At 46.0% G+C, this 17837-nt stretch overlaps 2 protein-coding genes across 5 annotated transcripts in view; one reads left to right on the forward strand and one right to left on the reverse strand.

Moving 5' to 3' along the window:
- Positions 1–17837, forward strand: part of LOC110505940 (probable N-acetyltransferase camello) — a 669337-nt gene that overhangs the window by 175700 nt on the left and 475800 nt on the right. The window lies entirely within an intron of this gene.
- LOC110504288 (VPS39 subunit of HOPS complex) overlaps positions 1–17837 on the reverse strand; it is a 37845-nt gene that overhangs the window by 15687 nt on the left and 4321 nt on the right. Inside the window, exons 4-14 of one of the 4 annotated variants that reach the window (XM_036963105.1) lie at positions 16946–16988; positions 16686–16780; positions 16475–16570; positions 16245–16337; positions 15480–15663; positions 13249–13369; positions 11946–12066; positions 11152–11281; positions 10776–10918; positions 6636–6776; positions 4809–4950 (exon numbers count right to left, since the gene is read on the reverse strand). In XM_036963105.1, coding sequence (XP_036819000.1) covers positions 4809–4950; positions 6636–6776; positions 10776–10918; positions 11152–11281; positions 11946–12066; positions 13249–13369; positions 15480–15663; positions 16245–16337; positions 16475–16570; positions 16686–16780; positions 16946–16988 — 1309 coding nt within the window. Of the gene's footprint in view, positions 1–4808; positions 4951–6635; positions 6777–10775; positions 10919–11151; positions 11282–11945; positions 12067–13248; positions 13370–15479; positions 15664–16244; positions 16338–16474; positions 16574–16685; positions 16781–16945; positions 16989–17837 lie in introns of all 4 variants that reach the window. The other 3 variants (XM_036963104.1, XM_036963107.1, XM_036963106.1) reach the window with 3 other exon arrangements.

The following is a 17837-nucleotide window of genomic DNA, read 5'->3' on the forward strand; positions in this document are numbered from 1 at the left end:
AAGAGAGGAGAGTTAGCCTTGGTGGAACTGATCCAACAACACCTGTAGGGCTGGGGGAGGAAGAGAGGAGAGTTAGCCTTGGTGGAACTGATCCAACAACATCTGTAGGGCTGGGGGAGGAGAGTTAGCCTTGGTGGAACTGATCCAACAACACCTGCAGGGGAGGAAGAGAGGCGAGTTAGCCTTGGTGGAACTGAACCAACAACACCTGTAGGGCTGGGGGAGGAATAGAGGAACGTTAGCCTTGGTGGGACTGATCCAACAACACCTGCAGGGCTGGGGGAGGAAGAGAGGAACGTTAGCCTTGGTGGGACTGATCCAACAACACCTGTAGGGCTGGGGGAGGAAGAGAGGAACGTTAGCCTTGGTGGGACTGATCCAACAACACCTGTAGGGCTGGGGGAGGAAGAGAGGAACGTTAGCCTTGGTGGAACTGATCCAACAACACCTGTAGGGCTGGGGGAGGAAGAGAGGAACGTTAGCCTTGGTGGAACTGATCCAACAACACCTGTAGGGGAGGAAGAGAGGAGAGTTAGCCTTGGTGGAACTGGTCCAACAACACCTGTAGGGCTGGGGGAGGAAGAGAGGAGAGTTAGCCTTGGTGGAACTGATCCAACAACACCTGTAGGGCTGGGGGAGGAAGAGAGGAGAGTTAGCCTTGGTGGGACTGATCCAACAACACCTGCAGGGCTGGGGGAGGAAGAGAGGAACGTTAGCCTTGGTGGGACTGATCCAACAACACCTGTAGGGCTGGGGGAGGAAGAGAGGAACGTTAGCCTTGGTGGGACTGATCCAACAACACCTGTAGGGCTGGGGGAGGAAGAGAGGAACGTTAGCCTTGGTGGAACTGATCCAACAACACCTGTAGGGCTGGGGGAGGAAGAGAGGAACGTTAGCCTTGGTGGAACTGATCCAACAACACCTGTAGGGCTGGGGGAGGAAGAGAGGAACGTTAGCCTTGGTGGAACTGGTCCAACAACACCTGTAGGGCTGGGAGAGGAAGAGAGGAGCACAAACAGGGTCAGGAAGAGGTGAAGGAGAGGTGTGAAGGAAGAGAAACGAGGGAGAGAATGCAGAACAAAAGGACATGTGTCACTTGTACACGAGTACATAATACAATTCAGACAAGAATAATATAGATTTAGGTCGTCTGATTGGACAATACATTTTTTTAAAAAATCACCAAATGTTAAGGTTTGCGGGGACGACAATTGCTCATCAATCGGATTGCACAACTTCTTTGGTTAAGGACTTCTCTGCAGAACAAGGGTCCAAGACTTCACTACTCCTTCGTCAATGAATCATGCTACAGCCTACATGTTGATTTAGGCTACCTACCTATTGGCTACATGTTGATTTAGGCTATATGTTGATTTAGGCTACCTACCTATAGGCTGGCTATATGTTGATTTAGGCTACCTACCTATTGTCTACATGTTGATTTAGGCTACCTACCTATAGGCTGGCTATATGTTGATTTAGGCTACCTACCTATTGGCTATATGTTGATTTAGGCTACCTACCTATAGGCTGGCTATATGTTGATTTAGGCTACCTACCTATTGGCTATATGTTGATTTAGGCTACCTACCTATAGGCTGGCTATATGTTGATTTAGGCTACCTACCTATTGGCTACATGTTGATTTAGGCTACCTACCTATAGGCTATATGTTGATTTAGGCTACCTACCTATAGGCTATATGTTGATTTAGGCTACCTACCTATAGGCTATATGTTGATTTAGGCTACCTACCTGTAGGCTATATGTTGATTTAGGCTACCTACCTACAGGCTGCTGTAACCTACATGTTGATTTAGGCTACCTACCTATAGACTATGGAATTTCTGTGGTAATTAGGCCTTAATATAATTTTATTTAGAATTGATCAGAATACATTTCTGACCATTAAACAGCATACTAAAATCAGCCTGGAGCAACAGACCATGAAACAGCAACCAGGCTACTAACTCAGTCTGGAGCAACAGACCATGAAACAGCAACCAGGCTACTAACTCAGCCTGGAGCAACAGACCATTAAACAGCAACCAGGCTACTAAATCAGTCTGGAGCAACAGGCCATTAAACAGCAACCAGGCTACTAAATCAGTCTGGAGCAACAGGCCACGAAACAGCAACCAGGCTACTAACTCAGTCTGGAGCAACAGGCCATTAAACAGCATACTAACTCTAAATCGGTCTGGAGCAACAGGCCATGAAACAGCATACTAACAGGCCATGAAACAGCAACCAGGCTACTAAATCAGTCTGGAGCAACAGGCCATGAAACAGCATACTAACTCTAAATCAGTCTGGAGCAACAGACCATGAAACAGCAACCAGGCTACTAAATCAGTCTGGAGCAACAGACCATGAAACAGCAACCAGGCTACTAAATCAGTCTGGAGCAACAGGCCATTAAACAGCAACCAGGCTACTAAATCAGTCTGGAGCAACAGGCCATTAAACAGCATACTAACAGGCCATGAAACAGCAACCAGGCTACTAAATCAGTCTGGAGCAACAGGCCATGAAACAGCAACCAGGCTACTAAATCAGTCTGGAGCAACAGGCCATTAAACAGCAACCAGGCTACTAAATCAGTCTGGAGCAACAGGCCATGAAACAGCATACTAACTCTAAATCAGTCTGGAGCAACAGGCCATGAAACAGCAACCAGGCTACTAAATCAGTCTGGAGCAACAGGCCATTAAACAGCAACCAGGCTACTAAATCAGTCTGGAGCAACAGGCCATGAAACAGCAACCAGGCTACTAAATCAGTCTGGAGCAACAGGCCATGAAACAGCAACCAGGCTACTAAATCAGTCTCGAGCAACAGGCCATGAAACAGCAACCAGGCTACTAAATCAGCCTGGAGCAACAGGCCACGAAACAGCAACCAGGCTACTAAATCAGTCTGGAGCAACAGGCCATGAAACAGCAACCAGGCTACTAAATCAGTCTGGAGCAACAGGCCATGAAACAGCAACCAGGCTACTAAATCAGTCTGGAGCAACAGGCCATGAAACAGCAACCAGGCTACTAAATCAGTCTCGCGCAACAGGCCATGAAACAGCAACCAGGCTACTAAATCAGCCTGGAGCAACAGGCCACGAAACAGCAACCAGGCTACTAACTCAGTCTGGAGCAACAGGCCATGAAACAGCAACCAGGCTACTAAATCTGTCTGGAGCAACAGGCCATGAAACAGCAACCAGGCTACTAAATCAGTCTGGAGCAACAGGCCATGAAACAGCAACCAGGCTACTAAATCAGTCTGGAGCAACAGGCCATTAAACAGCATACTAACTATAAATCAGTCTGGAGCAACAGACCATGAAACAGCAACCAGGCTACTAAATCAGTCTGGAGCAACAGGCCATGAAACAGCAACCAGGCTATTAAATCAACAAGGCAGTTTAACCCACTGTTCCCCGGGTAGGCCGTCATTGAAAATAAGAATTTGTTCTTAACGGACTTGTCAAGTTAAATGAAGGTCAAATAAAAAACATCAGCACTGATCCAAACTTACAACTACTCTCTTCTTTTTAACAATAGTCTGTATAGAAGTGTCTGATACTGCAAAGAAACCACTACCAACGGACACCAATAAGAAGAGACTTGCTTTGGCCAAGAAACACAAGCAATGGACATTAGACCGATGGAAATCTGTCCTTTGGTCTGATGGAGTCCAAGTTGGATATTTTTGGATCCAACCGTCCGTGTCTTTGTGAGATGCAGAGTAGGTGAACGGATGATCTCCACGTGTGTGGTTCCCACCGTGACGCATGGAGGAGGTGTGATGGTGTTGGGGGGGGGGGGGGGGCTTTGCTGGTGACACTGTGTGATTTATTTAGAATTCAAGGCACAGCCTGTCTACCACAGCATTCTGCAGCGATACGCCATCCTATCTGATTTGCACTTAGTGGGACTATCATTTGTTATTCAACAGGACAATGACCCAACACACCTCCAGGCTGTGTAAGGGCTATTTTAACAAGAAGGAGAGTGATGGAGTGCTGCATCAGATGACCTGGCCTTCACAATCACCCGACCTCAACCCAATTGAAATGGTTTGGGATGAGTTGGACTGGAGAGTGAAGGAAAAGCAGCCAACAAGTACTCAGCATATGAGGGAACTCATTCAAGACTGTTGGAAAAGCATTCCAGGTGAAGCTGGTTGAGAGAACATTTTTGGTTACTACATGATTCCATATGTGTTATTTCATATTTCATAGTTTTGAGGTCGTCATTATTATTCTACAATGTAGAAAATAGTAATAATAAAATAAAGAAAAGCCCTTGAATGAGCAGGTGTCCAAACTTTAGACTGGTAGTGTTAGTATTCTCCAGACACCCCCACGGCGACGACGCCGTCTACACGCCTCGGCGACGACGCCGTCTACACGCCTCGGCGACCACGCCGTCTACACGCCACGGCGACCACGCCGTCTACACGCCACGGCGACACAGCCGTCTACACGCCACGGCGACGACACCGTCTACACGCCAAGGCGACGACACCGTCTACACGCCAAGGTGACGACACAGTCTACACGCCACGGCGCCGGCGACGTCTACACGCCACAGTGACAATGCTCATTTCCTTTGACGCATGGAGGAGGTGGTGTGATGGTGCTCATTAATTTTGAAGCATGGAGGAGGTGGTGTGATGGTGCTCATTACCTTTGAAGCATGGAGGAGGTGGTGTGATGGTGCTCATTAACTTTGAAGCATGGAGGAGGTGGTGTGATGGTGCTCATTACCTTTGAAGCATGGAGGAGGTGGTGTGATGGTGCTCATTACCTTTCTGATGCAGACCCTTCTTCTCATAGAGGATGATGAGCTCGCTGTACTTGTGGGCCTTCTTCAGGATGTACTCACTCTCCTCAATGTGACAGTGGTTATTATCCAGACGCAACAGTGGGGACACCAGGGCCACGTTGGTCTGGAGAGAGGAGAGAGACACTAGATTAACACAGGGGCCACTTTGGTCTGGAGAGAGGAGAGAGACCCTAGATTAACACAGGGGACACGTTGGTCTGGAGAGAGACACTAGATTAACACAGGGGACACCAGGGCCACGTTAGTCTGGAGAGAGGAGAGAGACACTAGATTAACACAGGGGACACCAGGGCCATGTTGGTCTGGAGAGAGACACTAGATTAACACAGGGGGCACCAGGGCCACGTTGGTCTGGAGAGAGACACTAGATTAACACAGGGGACACCAGGGCCACGTTGGTCTGGAGAGAGGAGAGAGACACTAGATTAACACAGGGGACACGTTGGTCTGGAGAGAGGAGAGAGACCCTAGATTAACACAGGGGCCACGTTGGTCTGGAGAGAGAGACTAGATTAACACAGGGGACACCAGGGCCACGTTAGTCTGGAGAGAGGAGAGAGACACTAGATTAACACAGGGGACACGTTGGTCTGGAGAGAGGAGAGAGACCCTAGATTAACACAGGGGCCACGTTGGTCTGGAGAGAACCACTAGATTAACACAGGGGACACCAGGGCCACGTTAGTCTGGAGAGAGGAGCGAGACACTAGATTAACACAGGGGACACGTTGGTCTGGAGAGAGGAGAGAGACCCTAGATTAACACAGGGGACACGTTGGTCTGGAGAGAGGAGAGAGACCCTAGATTAACACAGGGGCCACGTTGGTCTGGAGAGAGACACTAGATTAACACAGGGGACACCAGGGCCACGTTAGTCTGGAGAGAGGAGAGAGACACACTAGATTAACACAGGGGACACGTTGGTCTGGAGAGAGGAGAGATACCCTAGATTAACACAGGGGCCACGTTGGTCTGGAGAGAAACACTAGATTAACACAGGGGACACCAGGGCCATGTTGGTCTGGAGAGAGACACTAGATTAACACAGGGGACACCAGGGCCACGTTAGTCTGGGGAGAGGAGAGAGACACTAGATTAACACAGGGGACACCAGGGCCACGTTAGTCTGGGGAGAGGAGAGAGACACTAGATTAACACAGGGGACACCAGGGCCACATTAGTCTGGGGAGAGGAGAGACACTAGATTAACACAGGGGACACCAGGGCCACGTTAGTCTGGGGAGAGGAGAGAGACACTAGATTAACACAGGGGACACCAGGGCCACGTTAGTCTGGGGAGAGGAGAGAGACACTAGATTAACACAGGGGACACCAGGGCCACGTTAGTCTGGAGAGAGGAGAGAGACACTAGATTAACACAGGGGACACCAGGGCCACGTTAGTCTGGAGAGAGGAGAGCGACACTAGATTAACACAGGGGACACCAGGGCCACGTTGGTCTGGAGAGAGACACTAGATTAACACAGGGGACACAGATGAAGACTAGTCCTGGACTGAGAAGCACTCAATGGACAACCTTTTATCTAGACAGTTTCTCAGTCCAGGACGAGTCTTCAAATCAGTGTCCAGGAAACTGACCCTTTGAGGCCATGCGCATAAACAGGGTAAAGGGACACAGAGGTACATGGGGGAGTACGTCTGAGGTATCCATACGTACATGCAGGTAGCATTACAATGGAATGGGGGAGTACGTCTGAGGTATCCATACGTACATGCAGGTAGCATTACAATGGAATGGGGGAGTACGTCTGAGGTATCCATACGTACATGCAGGTAGCATTTGAGCAGCGTGGTGTCGATGATCTGCAGGAGTTTCTTCCTGCTCTTGATGGTGGGAATCCCTTCCATGAGGGGAGACGGGGTGGACGGCTCGGAGTCGTTCAGGTGCTTCACCAGGTGACTGCGTTTCTGGAATACACACATCACTGTCATTGGGGTTTTCCTCTGGACCGTGAAGGGGCTGAGGTGGTGGGGGGGGGGGGGGGCTGAGGTGGTGGTGGGGGGGGGGCTGTGGTGGTAGTGGGGGGGCTGAGGTGGTGGTGGGGGGGCTGAGGTGGTGGTGGGGGGCTGAGGTGGTGGTGGGGGGGGGGAACAGGAATATTTAGCAGACAATTTTAGAGGTCCCTAATCTTGGCAGTGAAGATAAATCTGAGCATTTTTAAGGTAATTTCCTGAAATTCTATGCATTTTGCCAAGGATAATTCTGTGTTATCAATTCAAGGGCTTTATTGGCATGGGAAACATGTGTTAACATTGCCAAAGCAAGTGAGGTAGATAATATATAAAGTGAATATATAAAGTGAAATAAACAATAAAAATTAACAGTAAACATTACACATACAGAAGTTTCAAAACAATAAAGACATTACAAATGTCATATTATTTATATATATATATATATATATATATATATATATATATATATATATATATAAATATATATATATATATAAATATATATATATAAATATATATATATATATATATATATATATATATATATATATATATATATATATATATATATATATATATATATATATATATATATATATATACATATATATACAGTGTTTTAACAATGTACAAATGGTTAAAGGACACAAGATAAAATAAATAAGCATAAATATTGGTTGTATTTACAATGGTGTTTGTTCTTCACTGGTTGCCCTTTTCTCGTGGCAACAGGTCCCAAATCTTGCTGCTGTGATGGCACACTGTGGAATTTCACCCAGTAGATATAGGAGTTTTTCAAAATTGGATTTGTTTTCGAATTCTTTGTGGATCTGTGTAATCTGAGAGAAATATGTCTCTCTAATATGGTCATACATTGGGCAGGAGGTTAGGAAGTGCAGCTCAGTTTCCACCTCATTTTGTGGGCAGTGAGAACATAGCCTGTCTTCTCTTGAGAGCCATGTCTGCCTACGGCGGCCTTTCTCAATAGCAAGGCTATGCTCACTGAGTCTGTACATAGTCAAAGCTTTCCTTAAATTTGGGTCAGTCACAGTGGTCAGGTATTCTGCCGCTGTGTACTCTCTGTGTAGGGCCAAATAGCATTCTAGTTTCCTCTGTTTTTTCGTTAATTCTTTCCAATGTGTCAAGTAATTATCTTTTTGTTTTCTCATGATTTGGTTGGGTCTAATTGTGCTGCTGTCCTGGGGCTCTGTAGGGTGTGTTTGTGTTTGTGAACAGAGCCCCAGGACCAGCTTGCTTAGGGGACTCTTCTCCAAGTTCATCTCTCTGTAGGTGATGGCTTTGTTGTGGAAGGTTTGGGAATCGCTTCCTTTTAGGTGGTTGTAGAATTTAACGGCTCTTTTCTGGATTTTGATAATTAGTGGGTATCTGCCTAATTCTGCTCTGCATGCATTATTTGGTGTTCTACGTTGTACACGGAGGATATTTTTGCAGAATTCTGCGTGCAGAGTCTCAATTTGGTGTTTGTCCCATTTTGTGAAGTCTTGGTTGGTGAGCGGACCCCAGACCTCACAACCATAAAGGGCAATGGGCTCTATGACTGATTCAAGTATTTTTAGCCAAATCCTAATTGGTATGTTGAAATTTATGTTCCTTTTGATGGCATAGAAGGCCCTTCTTGCCTTGTCTCTCAGATCGTTCACAGCTTTGTGGAAGTTACCTGTGGCGCTGATGTTTAGGCCAAGGTATGTATAGTATTTTGTGTGCTCTAGGGCAACAGTGTCTAGATGGAATTTGTATTTGTGGTCCTGGTGACTGGACCTTTTTTGGAACACCATTATTTTGGTCTTACTGAGATTTACTGTCAGGGCCCATTATTTTTTTTACACTGTTTGGACATCGACGACCCCCCCCCCCCAAAAAAAAGTGCTTAGGCGGCCCACCAAAAGGATTACAAACGGCAGACAAATCCCTGTCCATCAGCACAACACCCTGCAACTAACTACAATATTATCTAGATATGAATCAAGCCAGCAGTGGACTGCAGGGTACAGTCCTGCTGGATAAACATTCACCTGAGACGGCACAGAGACAAGCCAGCAGGGTACTATGCTGCTGGATAAACATTCACCTGAGACAGCACAGAGACAAGCCAGCAGGGTACTATGCTACTGGATAAACATTCACCTGAGACGGCACAGAGACAAGCCAGCAGGGTACTATACTACTGGATAAACATTCACCTGAGACAGCACAGAGACAAGCCAAAAGGGTACTATACTACTGGATAAACATTCACCTGAGACAGCACAGAGACAAGCCAGCAGGGTACTATACTACTGGATAAACATTCACCTGAGACAGCACAGAGACAAGCCAGCAGGGTGACATGCTACTGGATAAACATTCACCTGAGACAGCACAGAGACAAGCCAGCAGGGTACTATACTACTGGATAAACATTCACCTGAGACAGCACAGAGACAAGCCAGCAGGGTACTATACTACTGGATAAACATTCACCTGAGACAGCACAGAGACAAGCCAGCAGGGTACTATACTACTGGATAAACATTCACCTGAGACAGCACAGAGAAAAGCCAGCAGGGTACTATACTACTGGATAAACATTCACCTGAGACAGCACAGAGACAAGCCAGCAGGGTACTATACTACTGGATAAACATTCACCTGAGACAGCACAGAGACAAGCCAGCAGGGTACTATACTACTGGATAAACATTCACCTGAGACAGCACAGAGACAAGCCAGCAGGGTACTATACTACTGGATAAACATTCACCTGAGACAGCACAGAGACAAGCCAGCAGGGTACTATACTACTGGATAAACATTCACCTGAGACAGCACAGAGACAAGCCAGCAGGGTACTATACTACTGGATAAACATTCACCTGAGACAGCACAGAGACAAGCCAGCAGGGTACTATACTACTGGATAAACATTCACCTGAGACAGCACAGAGACAAGCCAGCAGGGTACTATACTACTGGATAAACATTCACCTGAGACAGCAGAGAGTCAAGCCAGCAGGGTACCATGCTACTGGATAAACATTCACCTGAGACAGCACAGAGACAAGCCAGCAGGGTACCATGCTACTAGATAAACATTCACCTGAGACAGCAGAGAGTCAAGCCAGCAGGGTACCATGCTACTGGATAAACATTCACCTGAGACAGCACAGAGTCAAGCCAGCAGGGTACCATGCTACTGGATAAACATTCACCTGAGACAGCACAGAGACAAGCCAGCAGGGTACTATACTACTGGATAAACATTCACCTGAGACAGCACAGAGACAAGCCAGCAGGGTACTATACTACTGGATAAACATTCACCTGAGACAGCACAGAGACAAGCCAGCAGGGTACTATACTACTGGATAAACATTCACCTGAGACAGCACAGAGACAAGCCAGCAGGGTACTATACTACTGGATAAACATTCACCTGAGACAGCACAGAGACAAGCCAGCAGGGTACTATACTACTGGATAAACATTCACCTGAGACAGCACAGAGACAAGCCAGCAGGGTACTATACTACTGGATAAACATTCACCTGAGACAGCACAGAGACAAGCCAGCAGGGTACCATGCTACTGGATAAACATTCACCTGAGACAGCACAGAGACAAGCCAGCAGGGTACTATACTACTGGTACATTACACAACAACCCCACCCACCTGTGTCAGGTAGTACTACATGCTGGTTTACAACCCCCCCACCCACCTGTGTCAGGTAGTACTACATGCTGGTTTACAACCCCCCCCACCCACCTGTGTCAGGTAGTACTACACGCTGGTTTACAACCCCCCCACCCACCTGTGTCAGGTAGTACTACATGCTGGTTTACAACCCCCCCCCACCCACCTGTGTCAGGTAGTACTACACGCTGGTTTACAACCCCCCCACCCACCTGTGTCAGGTAGTACTACATGCTGGTTTATAACCCCCCCCCACCCACCTGTGTCAGGTAGTCTATGAGCGCCAGGTGAGCCTTCTCCAGTTCTGCTCCAGACAGACTGGGCAGGGGGTTGGGGTAGTGCAGCTGTTTACGGTAGTCAGCGGGGAGCAGGTCGGGATACAGACCAATCACATGGGTCGGATCTGTTGGAGGGAGGTACAGCGTTACTATGGTTACGTTAGTGCCCTATATACTACTTTAGACCAGGGCCCTATTTCCTATATAGAACACTACTGTTGACCAGGGCCCTATTTCCTATATAGTACACTACTGCTGACCAGGACCCTAAAGGTTCTGATTGGCCTGATCATCAATTTCACTTCACACCGCGGCCAAACCCCTCCCCTCTCAGACGACGGCCGTAAAAAAACCTCACCTGTGCCGAGCTTAGCGAACACCTGCATGGAGTCATCGAACCTCTTCTGACAGAACAGATTGAAGGCATAGAGATTCTGGATGTGGTGAATCTGCTGTCTCTTATCTCCTTCCACGTCATCCTTCATATTCTGCAAATCAAAGTAAGAGATTGAGACAAAACTGTCAGTAAGAGAGAGTCCACGATTGAGTCTTTGAATGAAGAGATTGAGACACAAACTGTCAGTAAGAGAGAGTCCACGATTGAGTCTTTGAATGAAGAGATGTAGACAACTGTCAGTAAGAGAGAGTCCACGATTGAGTCTTTGAATGAAGAGATTGAGACAAAACTGTCAGTAAGAGAGAGTCCACGATTGAGTCTTTGAATGAAGAGATGTAGACAAAACTGTCAGTAAGAGAGAGTCCACGATTGAGTCTTTGAATGAAGAGATTGAGACAAAACTGTCAGTAAGAGAGAGTCCACGATTGAGTCTTTGAATGAAGAGATGTAGACAAAACTGTCAGTAAGAGAGAGTCCACGATTGAGTCTTTGAATGAAGAGATTGAGACAAAACTGTCAGTAAGAGAGAGTCCACGGTTGAGTCTTTGAATGAAGAGATGTAGACACAAACTGTCCAGTTTGAGTGTGTTTGTTGCAGCTCGTTCCAGAAGAGGAGCGGCCCAGGGATGTGTTTGTGCGCTTTGGGAACCTTTAACAGGATGTGACTGGCAGAGAACGGGTGCACCAGTTATAAAACGTTGTGTTATCCTAGATGTATCCGCGCGTCTTTGTCAGCGGTAGTTCATCCTACTCACGGCCAGCTGCAGGGCCAGTTCAAACTGCTTGTCCTGTAGTAACTGTCTGATCTGACTGGCGATGGGCACAGGCACCAGGCGCCAGACAAAATGGTTGCTGGCAACGTACACTATATTGGGCCTGAGACAGACAGAGACACACGGAGACACAGAGACAGAACAACAAGGGAGAGATAGTTATTCATTACAACAGTGTGTGATGGTTGACAGTGTTCTCTGTGGAATACGTCACAGACTCTGTTTAATTGAAGCTATATTTAATGATAGGTCTTTATTTCAACCAGAACTAAAACTAATCACAGCGGGACATCTGTTCTGAGTAATTCTGGTTTCCATTTCAGGTGGTTCACTGGGAAAAAAAACCAGCTGGCTTGTGTTCCTCGTTTCAAAACATCACCCGGAGAGGATTCTGCTAACCCGGTAGGGTGATCATAGGGGTAGTATTACAGGGCAATATCTGGGCTGAGATCCACAGAGTCTCAGAGTGTTGATCTAGGATCAGTTTTGCCCTTTAGATCATATCGAGTCAGACTATATGAATAGATCCCAGATCATATCGAGTCAGACTATATGTATAGATCCCAGATCATATCGAGTCAGACTATATGTATAGATCCCAGATCATATCGAGTCAGACTATATGTATAGATCCCAGATCATATCGAGTCAGACTATATGTATAGATCCCAGATCATATCGAGTCAGACTATATGTATAGATCCCAGATCATATCGAGTCAGGCTATGTGTTGATCCCAGATGATATTGAGTCAGACTATATGTGTTGATCCCAGATCATATTGAGTCAGGCTATATGTATAGATCCCAGATCATATCGAGTCAGACTATATGTATAGATCCCAGATCATATTGAGTCAGACTATATGTATAGATCCCAGATCATATCGAGTCAGACTATATGTATAGATCCCAGATCATATCGAGTCAGACTATATGTATAGATCCCAGATCATATTGAGTCAGACTATATGTATAGATCCCAGATCATATTGAGTCAGACTATATGTGTTGATCCCAGATCATATTGAGTCAGACTATATGTATAGATCCCAGATCATATCGAGTCAGACTATATGTATAGATCCCAGATCATATTGAGTCAGACTATATGTATAGATCCCAGATCATATCGAGTCAGACTATATGTATAGATCCCAGATCATATTGAGTCAGACTATATGTATAGATCCCAGATCATATTGAATCAGACTATATGAATAGATCCTAGATGATCTCTCCTACTCTGAGACGCTCTGATCTGTATAATGTGATTGCATAATCACCCAGCTGATGTGATAAATCGTGGTCTCTGCAGCTCCACACTCTGGACCAGCAGTCTGGGTTCAAAGGTCCTGATCTCCACATAGCGAGGCAGGACAGCTATGATGTAGGGGGACTGATGTTCTGAGAGAGAGACAGAGAGACATGATGTAGGGGGACTGATGTTCTGAGAGAGAGACAGAGGGACACAGACAGACAGAGAGACACAGAGAGACAGAGACAGAGAGAGACATGATGTAGAGGGGCTGTTGCTCTGAGAGAGAGAGACTCATTCATTCTCAGTGAAAATGTACTGAGCAAATGTCAAATTGGCTTTTTAACAAATTTCTGTACAACAGACCACATATTCACCCTACACACCCTAAATGACAAACAAACAAACGGCAAAGTCTTCTTATGCTTTGTTGATTTAGACTCAATTTGGCATGAGGGTCTGCTGTACAAATTGATGGAAAGTGGTGAAGGGGGGAAAATATATGACATTATAAAATCCATGTACACAAACAAGGGTGCGGTTAAAATTGCCCAAAATCCTGCAGTGCCAGACGTGTCCCTCTGCTTAAGCCAGTACATGTCCAGGCCCGTCTGAAGTTTGCTAGCGAGCATTTGGATGATCCAGAAGAAGATTGGGAGAATGTCATATGGTCAGATGAAACCAAAATATAACTTTTTGGTAAAAACTCAACTCTTCGTGTTTGGAGGACAAAGAATGCTGAGTTGCATCCAAAGAACACCATACCTACTGTGAAGCATGGGGGTGGAAACATCATGCTTTGGGGCTGTTTCTCTGCAAAGGGACCAGGACGACTGATCCGTGTAAAGGAAAGAATGAATGGGGCCATGTATCGTGAGATTTTGAGTGAAAACCTCCTTCCATCAGCAAGGGCATTGAAGATGAAACGTGGCTGGGTCTTTCAGCATGACAATGATCCCAAACACACCGCCCGGACAACGAAGGAGTGGCTTCGTAAAAAGCATTTCAAGGTCCTGGAGTGGCCTAGCCAGTCTCAAGATCTAAACCCCATAGAAAATCTTTGGAGGGAGTTGAATGTCTGTGTTGCCCAGCAACAGCCCCAAAACATCACTGCTCTAGAGGAGATCTGCATGGAGGAATGGGCCAAAATACCAGCAACAGTGTGTGAAAACGTTTGACCTCTGTCATTGCCAACAAAGGGTATATAAAGTATTGAGATAAGTATTTGGTCAATAACAAAAGTTTATTTTCCACAATAATTTGCAAAGAAATTAATAAAAAAATCCTACAATGTGATTTTCTGGATTTTTTTTCTCATTTTGTCTGTCATAGTTGATGTGTACCTATGATGAAAATTACAGGCCTCATCTTTTTAAGTGGGAGAACTTGCACAACTGGTGGCTGACTAAATACTTTTTTGCCCCACTGTATGTGTGTCTCCCCCAGGGCCCTGTCTATTGGTATGCATCTCCCCCAGGGCCCTGTCTATTGGTATGCGTCTCCCCCAGGGCCCTGTCTATTGGTGTGCGTCTCCCCCAGGGCCCTGTCTTTTGGTATGCGTCTCCCCCAGGGCCCTGTCTATTGGTGTGCGTCTCCCCCAGGGCCCTGTCTTTTGGTATGCGTCTCCCCCAGGGACCTATTTCACTGTAAGGTCTACTACACCAGTTGTTTTCAGCATTTCACTGTAAGGTCTACTACACCTGTTGTATTCAGCATTTCACTGTAAGGTCTACTACACCTGTTGTATTCAGCATTTCACTGTAAGGTCTACTACACCTGTTGTATTCAGCATTTCACTGTAAGGTCTACTACACCTGTTGTATTCAGCATTTCACTGTAAGGTCTACTACACCTGTTGTATTCAGCATTTCACTGTGAGGTCACTACACCAGTTGTATTCAGCATTTCACTGTAAGGTCTACTACACCTGTTGTATTCAGCATTTCACTGTGAGGTCTACTACACCTGTTGTATTCAGCATTTCACTGTGAGGTCTACTACACCTGTTGTATTCAGCATTTCACTGTGAGGTCTACTACACCTGTTGTATTCAGCATTTCACTGTGAGGTCTACTACACCTGTTGTATTCAGCATTTCACTGTAAGGTCTACTACACCTGTTGTATTCATACATGACAAATAAACTTTGATTTGATGTAGTGCCCTACTTTTGACCAGGCCACATAGGCCCATATTTAGGGAATAGGGTGCCATTTGGGACAGGATATTACACAAACAAAAAGGAGCTCGTGTTCGTACCCATTGCGATGGGGATGTCGGTCCAGTTGAGAGCATACTTCTGAGTGCAGACCCCCTCCTCGTTGAGCACCACCGTGAGGTCATCCTGGCCCACCGCCACCTTCCCATCAGCCAGGGGGGCCACCAGGGGCTCCAGCTGCTTCCCCGTGGGGAAGAGCTCCTTGATGGAGCCACGGCCATCCATCTGGAGGACAGAGAGCGAGAGAGAAGAGAGAGACAGAGAGACACAGAGACAGAGAGAGAGACAGAGACAGAGAGAGAGAGAGAGAGAGACAGAGAGAGAGACAGAGAGAGAGACAGAGAGAGAGACACAGAGAGAGACACAGAGAGAGACACAGAGAGAGACACAGAGAGAGACACAGAGAGAGAGACAGAGAGAGAGACACAGAGAGAGACACAGAGAGAGACACAGAGAGAGACACAGAGAGAGACACAGAGAGAGACACAGAGAGAGACACAGAGAGACACAGAGAGACACAGAGAGACACAGAGAGACACAGAGAGACACAGAGAGACACAGAGAGACACAGAGAGGGATCATAAGGCACGAAATGGTATAAAAAGGACAAAAAAACAACAAAAAAACTCATTTTGGTTTTATGTTTCAAAACCGTTTTTCTACAGTGTGCCCTACTGAACACAACCCAGGAGAGTCTGAAGGAAAACAAGGAACATTGGTGCTTCATCTTCATCGCACTTCATTCTGTCACGTCTGCAGTAAAACATGAAATCCACACAGTGTTTCCTGTTTTGTGCCCCACTGACCCGGATGAGGTAGTAGTCTCTCTTGAAGCCTACACAGATGGAGTTCTGACACCAGGCCATGGACTTCGGGATGTCTGGAGCAGCAAAGTCCCCCTGACAGACAAACAAACAACACACTAATAAGGTTCATTCCTTTTGGTTAACAATATCCCTCTAAACAAGGTTTGTTTATCCTGCCATTATAGCATTGCATCCTGCCCCCCCCCCTCCCCTTAACCCTCCTGTCTCACCTGTAGCTCGTAGAACTCCCTGTCCTTCCAGTAGTACAGCTGAAGCTTCTTCTTCACAGCAACACACATCCTCAGCTGGGCTTCTCCCGAGGGGGACTGCTGCAACGAAGAAGAAGATAATTTTGGAAACAGATTTTACAGGAGCTACAGATAAATTAGACACCACTGGTTCACATCAAAAAGACATTTACAAACTATGTCGTCATCTCACCTGCAGGTCACAGGCGAAGAGCGTTGCCCCTCTGGCCTTGGAGACCACAGTAATCTGCTGGAAGGTCAAGAGGTCGTGGACATGGATGTTGTTCTCTGTAGGTGGGGAGAAACCGGTATGTGTGCGCACACACGCACACGCACACACACACACTATTTAAAAAAAACATAGGAGCTATGGATTTACTGAGATTAACAACCCACACTTTCAAGTAAACAACAACAAGCTTGTTTACTGAAGAGAGTACATATTTCTCCTACCTAACAGACTGACGAGGATCTTGTACTGTGACACAACAAACAGCTGTGAGGAGGAGAGACAAGGAAGGTTTGAACTTCAAAAATCAAATCTTATTGGTCACATGCACGTTTAACAGATGTTATTGGTCACATGCACACGTTTAACAGATGTTATTGGTCACATGCACACGTTTAACAGATGTTATTGGTCACATACACATGTTAACAGATGTTATTGGTCACATACACATGTTAACAGATGTTATTGGTCACATTCACATGTTAACAGATGTTATTGGTCACATACACATGTTAACAGATGTTATTTGCGGGCGTAGTGAAATGCGTGTGTTCCTAGCTCCCACCAGTGCAGTAATATCTAACAATACACACAAATCTAAAAGTAGAAGAACGGAATTAAGAAATATAGAAATATTAGATCGAGCAACGTCTGAGTGGCATTGACTAAAATACAGTAGAACAGAATACAGTATATACATGAGATGAGTAAAGCATATATATGTAAACATAATTAAAGGGACCGGTGTTCCATTATTAAAAGGGACCGGTGTTCCATTATTAAAGGGACCGGTGTTCCATTATTAAAGGGACCGGTGTTCCATTATTAAAGGGACCGGTGTTCCATTATTAAAGGGACCGGTGTTCCATTATTAAAGGGACCGGTGTTCCATTATTAAAGGGACCGGTGTTCCATTATTAAAGGGACCGGTGTTCCATTATTAAAGGGACCGGTGTTCCATTATTAAAGGGACCGGTGTTCCATTATTAAAGGGACCGGTGTTCCATTATTAAAGGGACCGGTGTTCCATTATTAAAGGGGCCGGTGTTCCATTATTAAAGGGACCGGTGTTCCATTATTAAAGGGACCGGTGTTCCATTATTAAAGGGACCG

The sequence above is a fragment of the Oncorhynchus mykiss genome, chromosome 25 (assembly GCF_013265735.2).
Source record: "Oncorhynchus mykiss isolate Arlee chromosome 25, USDA_OmykA_1.1, whole genome shotgun sequence".
Classification (NCBI taxonomy): Eukaryota; Metazoa; Chordata; class Actinopteri; order Salmoniformes; family Salmonidae; genus Oncorhynchus; species Oncorhynchus mykiss.